At 39.2% G+C, this 21511-nt stretch overlaps 1 protein-coding gene across 8 annotated transcripts in view; it reads left to right on the top strand.

Annotated features, from left to right (window-relative positions):
• Positions 1–21190, top strand: part of SNCAIP (synuclein alpha interacting protein) — an 86399-nt gene extending 65209 nt beyond the window's left edge. For 4 of the 8 annotated variants that reach the window (XM_030470138.1, XM_030470142.1, XM_030470136.1 and 1 more), the window contains 6 exons: positions 3939–4108; positions 10615–10707; positions 13199–14255; positions 16006–16076; positions 20046–20144; positions 20618–21190. In XM_030470138.1, the coding sequence (XP_030325998.1) occupies positions 3939–4108; positions 10615–10707; positions 13199–14255; positions 16006–16076; positions 20046–20144; positions 20618–20702 (1575 nt within the window). In that variant the 3' untranslated portion in view covers positions 20703–21190. Of the gene's footprint in view, positions 1–3938; positions 4109–10614; positions 10708–13198; positions 14256–16005; positions 16077–17736; positions 20145–20617 lie in introns of those variants that run through there. The other 4 variants (XR_003989154.1, XM_030470139.1, XM_030470140.1 and 1 more) reach the window with 4 other exon arrangements.
• The last annotated feature ends 321 nt before the right edge of the window (positions 21191–21511 follow it).

Below are 21511 nucleotides of genomic sequence, written 5' to 3'. Positions count from 1 at the left end.
TCTGAATAAACCAGTTTGGATACCTCTGTACAGTGCCATTGTCAAGTGTAGACATACCAAAAAAGCTATAAAGTTGAACTGGATGGCTAAGTTAAACATCTCAACTCTGCAGATTTGCAGTTGAATTGCAGATGTACTCTTTGCCCATCAAAGTTGCTATAACCTTTAGTTACAGAAATACATTTTAGTATTTGGTGTTGTCGGCACTTAGAGTGAAAGCTGATTGGAGAAGAAATAATAATAAAATTATTTCAGAAAGGTATTTGAGAAACAAATTAGTCATTGGATAAAAATAGATAAAAGAATAAATAACCATGTGTCAGAAAGGTGAGGAACAGAAATCAAAGTGATCAAGCCAGGTAGGGGAGGAAAATTTGTATAAGAAGGAGTAGTAATCTCAGAATCTAAGGACTCAGATATATATCAGTACATGTGTTAATCCTGTTACCACACATGACAGCACTTCTTAGTTCACTGCAAATACAGAAAAATTTTATTAGTTCAATCCTAAAAGAAATACAGCTAGTCAGTTCTCATTAGCTAGCCTCTCCAGAGAGCTAAATATATTTGTGCACAGTTATGTTAAATCTACAGATGCATAGCTGCTTATCATGATTATAGCAGTCTATCTATATACCTGGACACCAAGAAGGCATAACTCCATAAAGCCAGTTTGAGAATCTCACACAATGAAAAAAGAAAAACAGGCGACAGTTGAGCTGAATGAATAGACTTGAACACAGTCAAATAGATTTGGAGGACGTGACTATCTCTGCATTTTCTCATTGATGTCTTTCTTTTTTAAGATGTCAGGGATGGACCCTCTACAAACTCTTATGAGAAAAAAAATAAACAGATCATCACATCCGTCCTAAATTTAGTGGTTTTAATATTATATTGTAGACAAGCTATAATCAGTTGGAAAAAAGTGGATAGAAGAAATGTTGATGATTTACTAGTGGGGAGCACCACTGTGGTAGGGTGTGCCTCATCAAGATGGACAATGAATTTGAAAGAGAAATGAGAGTAGATGATTTTGAACAGAGTGATGACATCTGCAGCTGTTTTCACGTATAAAACAAAACAAAAAAGAGAATAGCCCTGCTTTCCCTGTGAAGAACCTTAATAAAGAGCTTAGAATTCTTGATATTATGTAGATAGTATTGATGATATTGTAGATAAATGTATAAATCAAAAAGTGGTTTGAGTTGAAGTGAAACCATGAGAAATAAAACATGATAATATCTAATGACAACAAAAATATACAATGTTAGTAGTGTCACTTCATGAACACCTCACAGTCTTAAGTGTAGTTGAGGTTTTGGTGTGCTTTAAACAAAATAAGCCCTCTTCCCAGTGAACTTATAGTCTAATTTAAAACAATATACAGTGAATGATATGGTAAAAGGAAAGAAGTGATAAAGGAAGCACGGAGATTGTAAGTAGCATTACAAAAGATGGAGGGTCACCAGCTGTCAGTGATTTTCTGGCCCTCTCATTGAACAGATGACACTCTTATCATGTTCCAAACTATAAGATTGTTTTCTGCAGAACTTTCCCTTCTTAATTTTCTTTATTGGAAAATTAAGCCAAATTTATTGACATGAGATGCAGTGAAAGACTCTTGGTAAGTTCCCTTTCTGTATGGATTTAGCAACTCAAGACAGATCACCATTCCTCTTCTCTGTAAGCAGATGTAGAGGTCTCTGTGTCTGCTGTTCTTAGTCAACAAGGCCACTCCAATCCTTGGTGGATTACCAACTCTGCTTGCATAAGTCAGCCAAGAGCTCAGCCACGCAATACCTTTTCATCTGTATGTGTGATGTTAATAGTGCTGTAGCTCAAGAATGAATTATGATTTTGTTCAGAATTTTTTCCAGAGTGCTATAAGCAATGTGTGAACATTGCTGAGAACATTTAGGCCCTATCTTAAATGTTCACCAGTAAAGCAAATAGTGCTGTCGTGGTTTGAGCCCAGCCGGTAACTCAGAACCACACAGCCGCTCGCTCACTCCCCCCCCCCATCTTACTCCCCCCGCTCCCGGAGGGATGGGGAGGAGAATGGGAAGAATGTAACTCCCACGGGTTGAGATAAGAGCAGTCCCGCAACTAAGGTATAATACAAAACCACTACTGCTACCACCAATGATAATAACGATTAGTGAAATAACAAGGGGAGAGGATACAATTGCTCACCACCCGCCGACCGATACCCAGCCCGACCCGAGCAGTGATCTGGGCCTTCCGGGTAACTCCCCCCGGTTTATATACTGGGCATGACGTGCCATGGTATGGAATACCCCTTTGGCTAGTTTGGGTCAGGTGTCCTGTCTCTGCTTCCGCCCGGCTTCCCCTCCTCCCTGGCAAAGCATGAGACTGAGAAAGTCCTTGGTTGGAATAAACATTACTTAGCAACAACTAAAAACATCAGTGTTATCAGCGTTGTTCCCAGGCTGAAAGTTAAAAAAACACAGCACTGCACCAGCTACTAAGCAGGAGAAAAATGACTGCTATAGCTGAACCCAGGACAAGTGCATAACACTGATTATCATAAATGGATTGAAAAGGCTGAAGGTTTGGTCTCAACTCTTGCTTCAGTTATTGGATGTCTTGAGGTCAGCCTGACAGAACTTCTTTGCCTTTACAATGCTCTGGTTTCAAGTCCCAGAAGTAACTCAAATGTCATGCTCACAACCTGGACAGTTCTTCAGCAACAAGCTAGATTTTTTTGCTAGTACTGTGAGTAACGCAGAAGTATACATCAAAGTATAAGCCATTATTTCTCTTAAAGACTAAAAGTTAGCACATATTTGAGTATATCTTTAAAACAGAACAGAGGGGGTAACCAAACAAGTGCAAAGAGAGACTTCTTTGCACTTCTTTCAGCATTAAAATGAGACTTCTTTCAGCATTAAAAAAAACACATACAAAAGAACCCCAAGCAAACAAACAAAACCAAAAACAACAGCAACAACAGCAACAACACCAACTAAGAAAAAAAAGAAGACCTAATCAGATAGGAAAAGTGGTTGTACAGATTTTTTTTTTTCTGCAAAAAGAAATTTTTGCCCATCTGACCTAAAGGAATTGTTGGAAAGTATCTGCCATATTTTCGTATCCAAACATCACTTGGCTAAGGAATCAGGAAATTGAGACTGCTCTGCTGAATGTTTTAAACTCAGGGATTCTGCTGTGGTACGAAATTGAAAACTAAACCAGAAAAGGAGTCAGCAAATACTGTAGTAAACACACTCCTAAAATGAGATTCTAAGGGTATGTTGCAATGCCATGCAGTGCAGACATCCTGAGAACAGTAGATATCAGACCTGGTAAGCCATTACAGCTCATCACCATCTTCTATAAACTGGCTAGCAATGCGTTCACTCTGCCCTGGACCCTGTTGTTATCAAGTCCTATGATTTGCAGTTGCCTGTGTCTTCTTTTTTAAGACTACCATGTGCAAATTTAGCAAAATGTTCAGTAATGCATAGACATATGCATCTGAAAAACTTTTGTTACTGTGGCTCAGGAGATAACCAATAGGTGCCTGAAAGTAAGTCCTGTGCTTTCATTTGGTAGTCCCACTTCCTGTATGAATGCTACAAGTCATGCTGTACTGTACAAACAAGTGAGCAGAAGATTGAGTAGAACTGCAAAGGGAGAGGAAGGAAGAATATAACCTTTTCATAGTTCTTTTGAACAACAGCTCATTCTTCTGTGTTCTCCTTGCACATGACTGATAGATTTTAGTGGTATGTGTTTTGAGCTCAGTCTGCATACAGACTTGTCAGTGACTGACTTTTAAAAATGATTGGCTTAGACCAGCATTTCTGAGCATTTTATTCAGGAGTGATTTGGGCCCAGCCGCTATTGTGGTTGACTAGAAGTCAGAGCAGAGACATTTAGAGATGTCAATGTTTCCTTTTGTATTTTTACAGACATTGGTTGAATATGGAGCAAATGTCACCATGCAAAACCACGTGGGAGAGAAACCCTCACAAAGTGCTGAGCGACATGGGCACACCATGTGTTCCCGCTACTTGGTAGTTGTGGAGACATGTATGTCATTGGCCTCTCAGGTGGTCAAGCTAACTAAGCAGCTGAAGGAGTAAGTGTTTCATTGCTAGCACTGGGATCATTCTTAGAACAATACCGTACTTTATCTTCAATTTATTAGCAGTGTCTGTTTTCTGCTTCTTACATATGATACTTTCAAGTCATATTTCTCCACTTTTTCCTGCTCTCAAGCATTTGCCCCTTCACCTTTAGCAGCTCAGTTTTTCAGCTGTTCTCTTTGTAGCAGCTTGCTGTGAACATAGATGAAAGGAGTGGGAGCGGAACAGGGTATATATGGAGCAATCCGGTCCCTTTTCCGTTTGCATACCTAGGGATCACATCATTGCTGATAATAATTTCTGTTCACGTAGCATGCTTTTATATACAGTGAGTGGCTCTTCCCAGTTACAGTGGTGGAGGTTGATGTTGGGAGAAGTAATGGAAATAGTCGAGGTGGTTTTTTTGGACTTGAAAGGTCACCGAAGCCCATAATGGCTTCTCAGGAAATATGTTCTGTTTTTTCTTCATAGGAGCTGGTTTTAATATTTTAGTATGGTTTTTAATAAACATTCTGTAAAGAGCCTGTTATTTTGAAACATGAATTTATGCAACTGCTTGCTTTTATTGTACATGCAGTTACTGTGACTTAGCATGTTGATAGTCTCGTAAGTCTTAGAAAGCATCAGCACTGACCTAATGTTGTTTCAACTTAGATACATGATGAAGAGCTGGTCAGCCACCACAAGCTGTGAAAATAATTTCTGATAATCCTCCGTACCAGGTGTTTTTTAGTTGGTTCATGTGCTGAGAAATACTAAAATACACAAGGAAAAAATCCAGAACATAGGATATTTCCTGAGTAGCCTTCATTACCATCTGATTCATCTCAATATATAATGAAATTTATTATCCCCATAACTCAGCAGGAAAAAAATGCACACACCGGAAGCAGGAATGGCAACCTCAAATTCTCCATGTTTCAGTTCTCTTCAGTGCTCATCCAGTACTTGATATAAGTGTTATTTCTTATATGGAAAAGAAAGACTTGTTATGTCAGCCAGCAGGCTGATTACCCCCATAGAAATAGTCTAGTTCTGACAAAAATATTACCACTTTTCCAAATCTCTCCCTGTCATCTCACAGACTGCACATATAGGAAGTCATTTAAATTATTCTTATCTGGCTCCTGATGGGTTCCTTTACTTGTCTCAGCTGGGGTTAAAGCTGCTTCCTTTCAGCAGCCTATTTTTTCAGGCTTCAGATTTAGCTTCAGTAAGTGCAGCATCAGTCTTTTCTTCCTCATCTCAAAGAGACTGAGTCTCTTGTGCATTCCTGTTGCAGTTTACTGAAGCAGTGAAATATTCTATTTTCTGCTTGAAAGAACAGCTTCTGTGTGGCTATTTGGGCTGCAAGCTTCAGGACGTGAGTGGCTCTGGTAGAAGCAACAGACCATGTTCAGAGGCCCATGTTCAGGAGCTAGAGAGGATGACAGAAAACTCTTGCATTGCTTTGCAGCCGCATCCTGCATAAAAATCCAAGGAAGTACATGCCTGGGCATCGACATCTTCTCAAGCATACTTACCTCTAGCGTAGCAGGAAAATTCATTGGCTACAGCAGCTCTGAAAATCCTGAAAGCACCAGATGGCGACAGATGGAAGTCCAGTTGATGCTTAATCACTTCAAACTACATTTACACAGGGATAGCTCTAACTTGGGCAGATGAGCTGGCTTTCCTATATTTCTTCCACCTACTTCTGCTGGTGTTAATAGGCAATGTTCTAGAAACAGAGGAGCTGTGATTGCATTATGATAGATTACTTGAATGGTTCATATCAACACATAAAGCTCTAATGTGCTTCCGAGCCTTCCGTCAAGTGCTGTAAACACGAGCTGATCATGCAGTCTTCTTTTATTCTGGGTGCTTAGGAGTCTCTCTCTGATAATACTGTATGTCCCCAACTACAGGAAGACCAGAGTGGTTGATATCATGCAAGAACAACAGCACAGAAACTGTCTTAGACCAGCATCTAGCAAGACGTGTTTTCAAAGGTCCTAAACCAAAGAAGGAAGTACCATCTTTTGTTCTCTTCTCATGAGCCCTCCCAGTCATCAAGGCATATAGAGCAGTTCTAGAGAGAAGTGATCCCAATTCATCACACTTTTTGGAGCCATTCCTGAAAAGAAGGCACACAACCAAAACAGTAAAATCATATTTTGCCAGAGTTCTCACATCTTTCAGCTCTTTGACCCAAAGCAGCTCAGATGACAAATACAGAGAAGTATAGCAAAACCTTTTGAGTTGGGTCTAAGTCTCCATTCAGGTAGAAAAGCCTTTATGTTTGAAAGAAGGAAATAAGTTGTAACTACAAACGCTCCATTGAATCTTCACAGAGTATTAACTGGGGCTTTTCCTCAAAAGAGGGAAGGAACAAAAAACCCCAGCTGTTACTGGTTTAAAAATAAAAGCTTAGGTTTGCATGTCTTGCTAATTATAGAAGTTTTCTCAATCCAGTAGGACTTTCTGAATTAAACAAAATTCTTAGGACACAAAAGTTTCTTGCAGAGTCTATACAAAATATTTGCTTTCATTTTACTTCCTGAGATCTCCGTAAGTCTTAAAATCTTAGTTATTCCCTTACTGATTTCATCTGCCTAAAAAACCTTAGATGCCAGTGTAGAAAATTCTTACCTGCACAAATACATGGTTTCTAGCACTGATGACATTAGCAGTAATGATTTGTATTTGGACTTTCCTGGCCTGAAGAGATCAGGTCAGAACTAATGACATAAAATTAATGCTCCCCTAGACTACTTTTACAGTGCTGCTGGATGACAGACCGTTCTACTTGCATTCCCAAAGAGTTGCACTGTCCTACATTTATGGGCCTGGATGTGCAAAGCAATTAATCAGTGAGAGACTTGTTAATCCTTTTGATATGCAAGCCAAAATCTCTATCAAGGCAAAGATCAAAGCAAACATGAGTCAAAAGATGAAGATGAGAAAGTGGTTTAATATCCTCTTTTCTGTGCTCTGTAAACACACTTTTCTGTGTTCTGTAAACAAAATCCATGATTTTCCTGAAAAATCGTAGGAATAGCTGTAAAAACAACTGAATAAAAAAGTTATTGCAGAGATATGCCAAGGTGTGTGCAAGTTGCTAGTGTGTTCTGAGGTTTTATAGAAATCACAGAATCATAGAATAGTAAGGGTTGGAAAGGACCGTAAGATCATGGGCAGGGACACCTTGCACTAAACCATGTCACCCAAGGCTCTGTCCAAACTGACCTTGGACACCGCCACGGATGGAGCATCCACAACCTCCCTGGGCAACCCATTCCAGTGCTTCACCACCCTCACTGTAAAGAACTTCTTCCTTATATCGAATCTAAACTTCCCCTGTTTAAGTTTGAAGCCATTACCTACCGCTTGTCCTACCACTACAGTCCCTAAGGAAGAGTCCTTCCCCAGCATCCTTATAGACCCCCTTCAGATACTGGAAGGCTGCTATGAGGTCTCCACACCGCCTTCTCTTCTCCAGGCTGAACAGACCCCACTCTCTCGGCCTGTCTTCAGACAGGAGGTGCTCCAGCCTTCTTATCATCCTCGTGGCCCTCCTCTGGACTTGCTCCAACAGCTCCATGTCCTTTTTATGTTGAGGACACCAGAACTGTACACAATACTCCAAGTGAGGTCTCATGAGAGCAGAGTAGAGGGGCAGGATCACCTCCTTTGACCTGCTGGTCACACTTCTTTTGATGCAGCCCAGGATACGGTTGGTTTCTGGGCTGCAAACGCACACTGCCAGCTCATGTTCAGCTTCTCATCAACCAACACCCTCAAGTCCTTCTCTGCAGGGCTGCTCTGAATCGTTTCTCCGCCCAACCTGTAGCAGTGCCTGGGATTGCCCCAACCCAGGTGTAGGACCTTGCACTTGGCTTGGTTGAACTCATAAGGTTGACATCGGCCCACCTCACAAGCGTGTCAAGGTCCCTCTGGATGGCATCCCCTCCGTCCAACATATCAACTGAACCACACAGCTTGGTGTCATTTCGGATTGGGTTAGGTTTTTGAGGGGGTTGTTTTATTTTGGGGTGTTTTTTTGATAGTAAGTGATATATAGACATATAGTAAGAAACTCAGTATATACTACACAATCATCCATTTGTCTCTTTTTTACTTAGTTCAGCTGTTCTATTTTCTGCTTCATAGAGTGGCTATTCTTTTATTTGAAACAAAGCAGATGATAAGTAAGGCAACATACTATGAAAGATACTTCAGTAGAGCCCAAGGCCTCAGACTGTTCCTTGTTCAGTTATTGAGCTCCCTGATTCCATTAGGTGGTAGTGGGAATCCACAGTTGTCTAAGTAGACACAGAAGGGTCCTTACATATTACTTGCTGTGAACATTGTCTAAGCTAAGACCTTCAACATTTGAGCATTAAATATTATAAAGTAAGTAGACCCTCTTACCCCTGAAACTATAGTAATCCTGTCTCCTAAATCGGTCTGGTTTTAATCTTAAATATTCCAAGAAGTTATGATCCCACATTTTCAATGTTATGTTAGATAGGTATGTGTATGTTATATGTCTTTAGGGACAGTTCTGGCAAGATGTGTGGGTTTCTGTGAGCTATTTGCTAACTAGTTAAACTGTGAAAATGGAGGAAACTTCGATTCTTTTAGCACAGTAAAATGTTTAAGTGGGATGAGAACTTTAACTCAGTAGAAGTGTCAGAGATTTCCATTACAGCTAAAAGCATAAGAAGCTGTTAGCTACATTATTTAGATATTTAGAAATAGAAGTTGAAGGAAGCATAAAAGGCAAATAGAACAGATAAACTGCATCACAATCTAATCTCAAATGAAAGCTTCCCTGGCTTTTAAAAGAGAGTATCTGGGAAGTTGCAATATAAGCCAATGTTGACAGATGGTAGGAGTAATTTTAAAATAATCTAAGGAAGTGTGTAGGCAAGAGGAAGGAAGATGGAAAATTAAAAGAAGAAAGGGTCTACATAAAGCATGTCTGTATTGTAAAATGTGATGGCAATTCAGTATGTCAAGATCCTACCTTTATTTCTGTAGCAGTTTCAAGATCCACTCTGATATCTTAAACCTAAAAAGTTTATTTTTCTGCCAGCCCTGCAAGTACAACCCCGAGCCTAAAAAGTCATCTGGATTCATTCTGGCTTTCACATTGCCAGTTTTAAAGACTGCATTTGGAACTCAGCTAACTCTTCTGCTGATGGCATGTGAGCTAGGAAAGAGTCCAGCTCACTAGTGGAGAACTGTATTAGTTCTGCAGATCCAACACGAATTAAAGTACTAAAAACGTATTACCTCTACAGCAACAGAAGCAGAGCCTGGAAGAAGCAGATAAAAAGTCATTTTCACATGGTCATTTTACGAGGACCAGGAAATAAAACCAAATGTACCAATTATATTCCAGGTGAAAGGTACTATACGTACAGTAACAAAAAGCTGTAAGTCACTTGGGTTTAGTAGTTTGCCAATAATTCTGTCTGTGCAGTGTTTAGAAGCACTGGAACTTAGAGGACACTAAACAAGACGGAATGTTACCTGTAGTGGTTGACAAGCTAAAGGTGTGGGTGTTTTGATTTTAGAATGGAAGGTCTAAATTGGATGGGAGGGGAAGGGGAGAAGAACTTTTTTAGGCAAATAGATCTATACCTTCATTGAGGGTTTGCAGGTTATCTTGTTCAACTGAGTCCTTCCTATGGAAATAAGTATGTGGCAGGATAAGAGAGATTATGGTAACATTTCTATGGTGAATGGAGTCTGTTGTATGGATGCCACTTTCATACTACTAACAATTAATATTGACTATCACAATTTTTTAAATATTGGTCTCTAAAGTTCTTTACAAATGAGTGCAGATCACACCACACTGAAGGCTACAGTAGGTACAGCACTACTGCGTGTAAGGTTGGCGTAGAGCACAGGTAGGACCTGTGATAAGTTTGGGCAGCAAGCAGATGTGGTTTTTTCCTACTCCCCTGAATACACAGAGGTCATACTTAGCTCCGTTCTGCAGGTGAAGAAGATTAGACCAGTGGGTAAAGGCTCCTCTCTGAGTTTGTTTGTAGACAGAAGAGTAGAGAGCAGTTGTCTGAGCTATCATTTAGCTGAGTAAAAACGAGCTACCAAATGTAGGAAGTGACTTCTTAATCTGTCTCTTTCCTCTTCCTTTACACATACAAGTAAGAATCAAGTGGCCCTACATTTGTTCTGCCATATCTTTTTTTCCGGACTATTATTTTCTGTGAGGCCACATTGTCCTTATATGAAGTATAATAGTCTTTGACAGGTATCTCAGTTGGTCTTGTACAGTGATCACAAAACATCCACAGGAATTCAGAGACAAGTGCAAGCTCTGTGTTATTATTTCTAATTTCTCTTTTTACTTACTATGTAAAGTATAGGTGAAAAGGACTTATTTTTTGAATACAAAGTTGAATGGGTAGTATCGGTTATCCTGTAGCTTACTAATTCTGATGGTTTTACAATTCAAGGTAAACAGTCTTACATTTTCTTGCAGGCAGACGGTGGAACGTGTTACATTACAGAACCAACTCCAGCAGCTTTTAGAAGCCCAGCGGTCAGAGGGCAAGTCACTGCCCACGTCTCCAAGGTAAGGTGACTGGAATTGTGCTGCAGCCTGGATTTGCGCTGTTTCATGGTACATCAGTTGTCAGAAGAATCTATGACCTGCCTAAATAGTATGTGTTCTGTAAAGAAAATGTGGATGTTGGGGGTTTTTTTACAAAAAGCTAAACTTCTAGAATTTAAAAGTGTGTAATGTCATATAAATATTGGAAATTTTTGCTATGAAATGAAGAGTCCCTATGTCCCAACAGAGTGAAAATCAGATTTACAGTAGAACAGAATGTATTTTGTATTAGATGAATAGAAGAGGATCATAGAAACTGCTAAAAAAGTTGGGAAGTTTGATCTTGTAGAGGTCCACCATACAATACTGCCAGCAGTAATTCATCCAGTTACCAACAAAACCTGCTTTCAGGTTAATAAGACTCCTTATGCACCTTAAATCTTTTGACTGCATTAGGTTGTATAAAAAGTCAAAATTCCAAAAACTTTATGTATTGTTTACACATCCTGTCAGAAGTCCCAGAAATAGACACAAACTGAGTGAGGAGGAAAGTAGAGACAGAGTACTGGATCTGGGGCCTACTAACATATCTCTGTGACTTCTGCCACAGACTTCCAGTGTGATGCATGGAAGTCAGGCAAGCACATGACTTCTCTCTGACAGCAATCTGAAGAAAACTTTGAAAGGAATTAAATAACTCAAATGCAAATAGGACTCAGTTTGTCATAATCTTCTAATTCAGTTTCCTCTCTGGAAGACATATACAGTGCTTCTCCTTGTTTCAGAGTTGTTATGGAGTTTCATATATGTTAAAATGTAAAGTCAGCATAAAAGCTTCTGCAGTTATTGATGGTCAGAGCTTTGGGTCATCAAGTATGAATTCATACGTTCAGTGACTGCTTTTTTTCCACTCTCACAGAATCTCAAGCACTTTTCTGGACAAGTGCTCCATGTTGCTGAATTTCATATGTCAGTGCTTCAGACAAGTGCAAAAAGTTACAGGAGTAGATAACAAAGACATTGGGGTTGGAGATGCATGCATAAAGGAATTTCAGCTAGGAAACGGCTTTAAACTCCAAACTCCTGCTAAAATAGAAAACCACACTGAAAAGAGTTGTTTTGTCCCTTTTTTTAATATTGTGGTCTCTGTCTTCCCTGTCTGCCAGCTCAACAGGAACAATGAGACCAATCTCTGTTCCAGCTTATTTGGTTTCTGTGATTTTTGCTGACTGGTCTTTCGAAGGAGTCTCACATCTAAGTACTGGTGAGAACCAGGACTATTTTACTTTAAGTATCAGATAAGATCATGTGAGAGCAGATCTCTCATCATTCATTATTCCTGTAAAAGGGTAGGTTTCAGTATCTTGTTAGTTAAGTAAGGAAGTCTGAAAATTATACTCTATTATTTAATGTTTTATTTCACAATTGGATACTACTTTTCCTTCCAGCTAGAGCTCACTTGTGGATATTATTGTCATCCAAGCAGCCAGTAGCAGATCTAAGAGAACCTATCCCTTTTACTAGGAATGTCTGTGGTAGATACATGCATGTGTTTGTTTCAGTTTGCCACAGGAGAAGAAGTGGAAAATGGATTGAAGATGAGGTGGCTAATACAGGCATGTGAGTTTTATACACTATGAGGACTATGGACTCATCAGAACAGAAGTTGCTTGTGAAAAAAGAAATTAATTTTATGAATTCACTGCCTTGTACTAACCTTAATTTTGTCACCTTACCCTTGCTTAGAGGAAAAGTGGTTTAAAATAAGAATGTGGAGTATTATGAGCTCTGGCATATGTCACGGGGAAAGAAATGGTCTCTCTAATTTATGTTCATTGGACATCAGACTTGCTTGAGATTGCTGTTTCCTTGTTCTTTAACATTTGGAGTTCTAAACTTCATTCATTAATCTAATAGTTTTGAAATAAATTCATGTCACCTTTTTAATACTTTTCAGTATTTCATATATGAAAAGGTTTTGAGTGCAAATCACCTTGACTCTTTAAGAGGTCTTATATGGCCAGACTTAATAACAGATGAAGTTTAGATTTATTAAACCATTGCTATGCAGAGAGCTGGTAATTTCACAGTATTTAGAATAACCCATTTTTGTATTATGATGTGACTTGGATAGTAGGCATTTGGCCTTGCGGGGTTTTTTCACCTTTTAAAATACGTCAACTCCCACAAATAGGAAATAGTAGTTTCTCTAAAGTTTTCCTCATAAAGTCATCTTTGGCATTGAAAAGACCATTCTAAGTTTTAATTTCAAGGAGTTTTCTTTGTAAGAGAAAGTGAAGAAACTGAAATCCTAATTAGGAGTGGAAGCAGAGCTACATCCTTCCCTGTGTAATCTTTGCTGTGGCATCATATTAATGAATTCCATGTTGATAGCAATGAAAAGGGTAAGTAACAATAAGCTGGGACAGAAACGTACACTGGAAACGGCAATTTCACGTTTTTTATGTCCATTAATTTGGCTGTGGTATTTTCTCCTCTTTTTTTCTTTAAGCTTACCATCATCTCCTGCTTCTGGCAAACCCCCATGGAAACCATCTGAAGCTGATGAATTGTCTCCACCAAAAAGTAAATTGAACACCCAAGATGGGATTCAGATTCTTGGCAGCTTGGGAACTTCTAGTCGCACTCGAGCCAAGACAAAAGATGAGGACTCAGATAAAATCTTGCGCCAGTTGTTGGGGAAGGAAATCTCTGAAAATGTCTGTATGCAGGAAAAGCTGACTTTGGAATTTCAGGATGCTCATGCATCCTCCAAGAACGTGAAGAAGATTTTGCCAGAGAAAAGGGAGCTGAAGTTAGCCAGACTGAGGCAACTGATGCAGAGGTCGCTCAGCGAGTCTGACACAGACTCAGCTAATTCTGAGGACCACAAGAACACCCCTATGAAAAGAACTGACAAACCAAGGCCTCAGCCCATAGTGGAGAGTGTTGAGAGCACAGAGAGTTTGCACCTGATGATTAAGAAACATACTTCCGCAGGGGGACGCCGCTTCCCTTTTGGTATCAGGGTCTCCAAGTCTGTGGATGGCCACAGTCCTTCCCCTACTTCAGAGAGCAGTGATCCAGATAATGAAGCACCCTATCAGCCTGGTGCCATACCTCAGAGCCAGTTTTGTGGAGACAACTCTCCATCCAGCATGGATGCTGCTCAAAAGGTTGCCACCAGCCCTAAGAGTGCTCTCAAGTCTCCGTCTTCAAAGCGCAGAACCTCCCAAAATTTGAAACTCCGAGTAACTTTCGAGGAGCCTGTGGTGCAGGTGGAGCTAGCAGAACCAGAACTAAATGAGGAAAAGGATAAAGACCGGGGCAAAGGGCTTGCTCGGGCTCCACCTGCTTCTGGCGAGACAGCAGGGGATCAGCTGAAAAAGCCTTTTGGAACCTTTCGGTCCATAATGGAGACACTGAGTGGCAACCAAAATAACAACAACAACTGTCAAACAGCAAACCTAATCAAAACCTCATCGACACTGCCTTTTACCTCATTAGGAAGGAAGACGGCAGACAGCAAGGGAAATCCAGCAGCTCTCACAAAAGGAAAAAACAAGCCAGTGAGTGCACTGAAAGGAGGAAGGGCCTTTCTTTTTCTCTTATCTCTTTAAGTAGCATATAAGTTTGACAGCTTCCTCTTCCTGCCTTCCTGTAGCAAAAGGATGCACACAAATACTTTGCTCTATTTGATCTGTAGAAAGCCCACCTTTGTTTTAATTTTTGAAGGCTTTTCCAAAGAATATTTACGCAGGTATTGCTTATGTGCAGAGTCTGTATTCTTGGTGCACACGGTTCACATATTCTGTGTTGAAAGCTTTCCACAGAGACATGATTCACTTGGAGATGATGTTTGTTGTTGCTCTGAATGACAAGTCAAACAACAAGAATGTCACATTTGAATCCATGGGAATTCTGAGGAGTAAATAATTGAAGGTCTAGCCCTGTCCTGTTCTATAGCCAACACTGATGAGAGCAACAGGATAAAATTAAGTGGTAGAATACAAAGAGGAAGAATAGCAGAGATGGTCCTTCCTACCTCTGTTGGAGCTACAGCCCTCCCCTACGTGTTGAAGCCATCAGTACCCTTCTTTGCCCACCCTTTTCTCATAGCATGGAGTCTTTTTGTGGCAGAGCATATCACACTGGTCTGTAGCAAAATACACTGGATCCAGGTGATCCCCAAGAGTGCCCTTTCTTAGATCCCAAAAGAAAGAGGGGTGTCTCCAGTTAGGAGTCTGGCTCTCCTGTTCAATAGAAAGGAGAAAACACTTTGAACAAATGTATCTTCCAAGGGAAAGGAAGAAGTGTTAAATGAAAGAGACAGGTAGGAAATACTGTGAGCACAGTGAGTTTGTAGAGCAGAGATAAGTGCGAGCATCTGGAGATACAATAAAGAGTTGAGTGAGAGGCAACAGTACATGCTTTAATCCTCTGTGAAAGACAGGGTGGGAAGGAATGGGTGTATGGAAAGACATGAGGCAAAAGAATAATTTCAAGATGAAAAAAGTACATAAAGCAGGACAAAAGGAGGAGGAGGAATAGTGAATTATATACTGTAAAAAGTATGACAAGGTAATGGGAATAAAACACAGGAAAATCTTAGGCATAGAGGTGGCAAAATGAGCATGGAAAAGAAAGAGTGGAAACAGAGAACTGGGAAACTGTGAGTAGTGCATGTTAGCAGGTAGCGCTAGAACAGCAGAATGTGAGATGAAATGCAAAATTCAAGTGAGACCTCATAAGCTGCATTGAAGTGGGACTGCATTTATTAAAGTTTACTCAGAATCACAGTACGAACTACTGATTCGAGCCTTTAAAAGACATACACCATCTAGTTGAACAGCCAATTTAACATAGAATTATTTTAATAACACAGTGGCAATTTTTTTTATAAGAGTGATTTTCAGATTTTATAGTGACAAAGAAAAGATGGTCTGTGTTCAAAGATGTTCTGATAAGAATGCAAGGTCATGAGAAGTTTTCATAGTTCCCTAAGAAGTTTGAAGAGTTGGATGGGGTAATTGTAACAGTATTGACACTTACACTCTAAAACACATCTGTGAAAAGGCCATGTTTGCATGTCATTGTTGCCAATCAAAATTATGGGAAGAATACATTTTCATACCAAACCAAGGAACCACAGCACACATCTCAAAAAGGTAACAGATTCAGCTTTATTTACTAATTCAAAAAGAAATCTGTTAAAATGTTATTGTGGCTATCTGACTGCATGTTTTGGTTGACTTCCATGTTATGCATGTAGTGAGCTCAGTGCATGTTTTTAACTGATATGATGTTGTACTTCCTTAGGGTCCTTACTTCAACTACACCAGTCTTTCGTCTAGCATGCTGAATGAAGAACTTCTGTGTAACTATGCTTGGTACGTGCTTATGCATGGTGATATTTAGCATCAGTGTTGGTTTGCTTTTTCAAATTGCATGTCTTTGCTAACATTATTCATAACTGAAATACTGTAATTGATAAATAAGAGAGGAAATAGATGAACAGATGGATATCTAAATTCCTAGAAAAGCAGAAATGTATGATGGATTTCTGCTGATGTCACCATTGAACTGGCTACAGATTTTGAGTTCCAAGTAAGTAAAGAAAGTATTCATACTTGTAAATCCACCAGGGAGTATAGCACACTTTGGCTGAGTATTCAGCCCCTGTTGAATGAAAATCAAGTACCAGATGAGAATGGAAATTAAATTTCCTCTCATGCGGAGAGCAAAACAACTACAGTTCATCTCTAAATGGAGAATACAGAGAACATGAGGCCGAGTGCTGTACTTTTAAGTCTAGTGCTCTCCTGTTTTCACACATTTTTCTTACTTTGACATTAAATCTGTTTTTTAAAAGTCTGGTAACTTTGACTGTATTCAAACTCCTTAATTTAGACATGTTCCATCAGGACTATTCAGGCAGATAGAGACCAGTCCCTCAAAGTCCATAAGAATATACTGGAAAAAACAATATTTGACAAATTGGGATTTTATTTTACAAGCAAATGCTTTGTAAAAATTATCTGTCATTTTTATTCAACTCAACACTCACAAATTTTTGGGATGATAATTTTTTTCTGTTAAACTGAGATGTAAATCCTTCCATTAGGCCTGGAAATGACTGCTATTAACACCATAATTATACATTTGAAGGGAAAATTATAAAATAGTCATTCTGCATTTTGAAAGCCTAAATTACTTTCAGGTTACTCTTTTCTAAATGCCTAATTTTGTTGTTGTTGTTGTTATTATTTTTTTCTAAAGCTGGGACCTTCCCATACTTAAAAACTCAATTTCCATAATGGAAATGGGAGTCTTGTTCTGAAGTCAATGGCACAGTGTATGTGAAACCAGGAGGAACTATAAGGTTTCCAAGAAGTTTCATTCTCTCCTGAAAGCAAAGTGGGAAATTCCAGTGCAGAAAACTGACTGCACCGCAGCAGCCTGAGGGAGCATCAGTGGGCAGCCTCCAGTCAAAACACCCAGCTGCCTGTCCAGGCCATGGAATAATACAAAACCATTAATCCATCCTTATGTTAGAGCCATCTCCCAGATGTAGCCAGTAGTTGTAATTTGGTATTGCCTTATGTCAGTGCTCTTGTGTGAGAAATCCCTGGCAGCGTGACATTTCCCCAGAAGCAGCAAGAGACAGAGGAGGTCTGGCTGCTGCTGCAGAGCTGCAGACTCACCTGCTGGGGTGGTGAAGGTTTTGCCAGAAGTGCCTCCAGACACTTCTGATCCAGGCACGATATCCTGAAGCTGCCCCTGTGGTGGTGGGCATGTGGAAAACCAGATACTAGGAAACAACGAGCAGAGTGCACTAGGGGCACAGCTGAAAGAGTGTTATTGTACCCACAGATTAGGAGAGAAGTGGGGAAACTGTGCCAAAGACTGTTGGCATGAGAGTTCCAAAAATCATATAAGAATGGAAGATGTATTGTGCTTTTCGGAAATCAGAATGCAGACCTGAGGTTCTCAGAGCTTTTTAGCCAGCCTTCGTGATGCCTTTTAGCATGTGTTGTGGTTTTTCAACAGCAAATTGGTTCCTGTCATTAGTCTGCTGCATGCTGCCCTGTAGCCTGTGAAATTTAAATAACTGAAGAACATCACCATCATGTGCCCTACAAGCCCTTCGGCACTATGTGGATTTTCCCTGGATGGTCTGGAGAGCCTGTGTAATTACCATTTCAGAGCTGGTCTGAAAAGAACCTTTCTGGAAAATAGTACGGTGTTTAGTGTTTAAAACCTTTATAGATTGTTTTATGGGGGGGTGTTATATTTCTGGACATAGTCCCTAGCCCACTATGACTCTAGACTCTTATGTAGCAAATTTTATTAGCATCTTCTGAGATCTGAAGTCATTATGCAAAAATCTACCTTGAGTCAGATGACATTCCTACCCACCAGTTTCCAGCTTCTTTTTCTTCAGCTTCTGTTTATTTCATTTGTTTTATTTTTTCATTCAAAATACCAAAGTAATTCAAGGCTTTGTAGCTTACTTTTTCAAATTGGTCACAGCTTATTACTAAGGGATTGTATTACATTTTCTAATGTCCTTTTAAAATTTTATACACCCGATTTTTCTCAAAGCCCTAGGGTAAGTTTTGGATATGCAGGATGGGTTGAGTTATTTTTTCCCCTTTTGGAAGGATTGGCTAGTTTCTTGCATGTTACAACTCCAAGCAAATGCTTGTAGTTTTTTCCATCTTGTATGTATGCCAATGGACAGTTCCTTCTCACACTTTAAATCATCTGAGATCTACAGTATATTAAAGTAAACACAAACTCAACATATCAATACAAAACCCTTAGCTGCAGCTATAAACAGCAAAAATTGCTTCATACATCAGGGACAATCAGCAGAATCTACCATCAGGTTGCTGTCAGATGGTAAACTGGGCATACTTCTAAAATAAGTGTGTGTGGATCTCACCTAACAGATATCCCACTGCCAGGCATAGCGCTGGATAAATTGCAACTTCAGATATATACTCTAGAAAAAGGATGCTTATCTGAATAACTAATAAAATAGTTACCATTTGAACTACTAAAGTATAAAATCAATATTAGAGTAATTTAGGCCTTGTCCCAGACAATTTACAGTTGTTGTGTTGTGAGCTGTTATGATCATCCTGTTACATGAGGGGATATTTAGTATTTTATGTGGTGACACAGGCACCAGAAGATATTAGAAATTTCGTTAGTAGTTAGTAATATTGGTAATATGTTTGCTTCAGCTCAGCAGGCACTGTTGTAAAAGGCATGTCTGTTCAACACTGTAACCTACAAACACCTGCATTAGCTAAAAATGATCCTCTTTGAGGTCACAGTGCAACTGTAGACCTGCAGAACAGTGTCTTCGGAGTGCCTAGTGAGCCCATACATGGGGGACTCCTCCACAGGGTCTTTCAGCACTACAAGTCTAAGCTAATGAAGTACTTAATTGGTGCAAATTATCTTAGACTTAGAAAGCATCCCTTAAAAAAGCTCCATGGTTAACACTAAACATACTTAATAACAGCAGTGCATGTTAAGAGCCAAAAAGTTAGGCGCTACTCTTTTAGCTCCTCAAACCCAGTCCTACAAATTCTACCTCCCCTAGTTCAATTCTATCTTCTGCTCTTGCTTTGGGTATGTGGCAACAGCAATTTAGATGAATTAAGGGGATTTTAAAACAAAATGATCCCTTATGCCCTCTTATCAGGACCCACGGCTATGGTCCCTGAGAAGGACAGCTTCTGTTAAATCCTGAAATAACCATGAGGTTATCTAAGCATCCTAAGTATCAGTCTCTTGGGGATATTTGGGTTTTTGTGGTGATTATAGACTGGAATAAAGCTATTCTGCTTTGTAAGAATTAGGGTCACAAGATATGTGAGTTGAAGGCTAACATTTTATACACATACTCTTACCTTTTGCTGTGGGTTTTAAATCTCCTGCTGGTATCTGTCCTTTGCAGCAACAAAGGAGTTTTACTGTTCTGCTGTAATAACTAAAAATGAGCCTTTTAACCTGTTTGAAAGTTGCTGTGGGCTGGATGCTAAGTCAAAAATCCTTCAGCTGGAAGGTTAATTGAAGAGAGAGGGAAACATACTGGGGATTAAGGACAAGGGCATATGAAAGGAGGTGAAGAAACGGAGTGTTACAAATGTTTAGTGTTTAATTTTTCTACTTTAATTGGCAAGCTATCATCTGAGTCTTATACACAATAGATGAATCTAAGATTATTTAATTTAATTTAAATTTACTCAGTGTGGAGATGAAGATGCACTGTAAAGAAATAATCCTTATCTATGTGTCTACTAATATTAATGATTTTAATGGATATTTTACTTAAATCACAGTGTTAAAAGAGATATAGGGACCATATCAGAAATTGAATTACTGCTTGCCAGTTTTCCTGTGGCCTTTGCCATCATGTTCTACTTACGCAGACACATAAAGTAAGTCCAATGAATCACCTTCTGAAAGTGTTTATTTCTTTCTGATGACTTTTAATGGAGACTAGATGATTCCCTTACAGGTAGAGTCAGAAACAAACAGGATATATCTAATGTTTGTTGTAGTGGATCTTTTCATCACTATGGTACTTTTCCCTAAAGGAAAAGGAATTTTTGAGCATTCTTTCCATTATTACCAAAACATTATGACAGTGTACCAGTTAATGCCATGTCTTAAAAAGCTCCTTATTGTCCTATTGATTTACAGTTTTGATTTCAGAATAGGAACTACAAGAAAGTCAGTAAGAATCCACAGTATTAAGAAGTATTTTGTGTAGTACATGTCCAAAGAAATATGCAGAGAGAGGAAGATTGGTTAGAGTTCAGTACTTGTAAATGGAGTAAAACAGGGTATACAAACACAAGGCAAATCCGTCTATATTGTTAGTGAGTAATTTTATTCTTTCTTTCTCCAGGCATGATGACATCAATTGGGAAAGCCAGAAACCCAACAGTCAAAAGAGTACTGAAGAGCCAGAGCTGCAGGAATTCTTCCTCTAAACCACATCTCAACATGTCTCACTTTGTTTGAAATACCTGAAAGATATCCTTTTTGAAAAACTAATATGAGACATACCCCTCACCAGCAAACCAGCAGCTGATAGAATGCCTTAATTTGTAGGAGTTAGTTAGACCATATACAAAACTTTTTTATGATATATGTGAATATGTAACTTGCTTGTAAGCTGTGCTGTGTGAAGGCATAGATGAGCAAAAGTAACAATCTGAAAATTGTTATGACACAGGCAACCTCCAAAATGTTTGTTGGGCCACAGAACACATTTTGTAATTTGTGTCTTGCATGGAGATATTGTCATATATCTTTATTCCCCTTTGTCAAGGGCACATACTGTCAAAGTTTCAGCCAGGACTCTGCCTGCTCAGCAACTCAGTGAGATCAAGGCAAAAGCATTGATTTTTTTGAGTATGTTTTGTCTGTTGTTATTTCTATTTTTTGTAAAAAGGAAATAAAGATGGTGTTAATAGGACGTGCTGAGTGCAAATACTTTTTATACTTCACTGTTTCATCTTCAAACCTTAAGTGTTTTGTTGGTCTTTCTGGTGTTCATTTGATAGTGAGACAGTGTCCAGTACCACGATTTTGGTTCAGTCAATCAGTTGAGTCAAGAATTGCTTTAATGTTTAGTGGTCCCTTTTCAGCTTTAAAATGTGTAGAAATAAATAAATAAAAATAAATAAATAAAAATATAAATGCAATTTTAAATTACCATTTATTGTTACTTGCCAAACACTGGCAATGTGCTTAGCAATCTGCTAAGACCTAGTCCATATTCTGTCAAAAATGTCAT

The sequence above is a fragment of the Strigops habroptila genome, chromosome Z (assembly GCF_004027225.2).
Source record: "Strigops habroptila isolate Jane chromosome Z, bStrHab1.2.pri, whole genome shotgun sequence".
Classification (NCBI taxonomy): Eukaryota; Metazoa; Chordata; class Aves; order Psittaciformes; family Psittacidae; genus Strigops; species Strigops habroptila.
The sequence above is the reverse complement of the archived record's forward strand: the minus strand, read 5'-3'. Positions and strand labels throughout refer to the sequence as shown.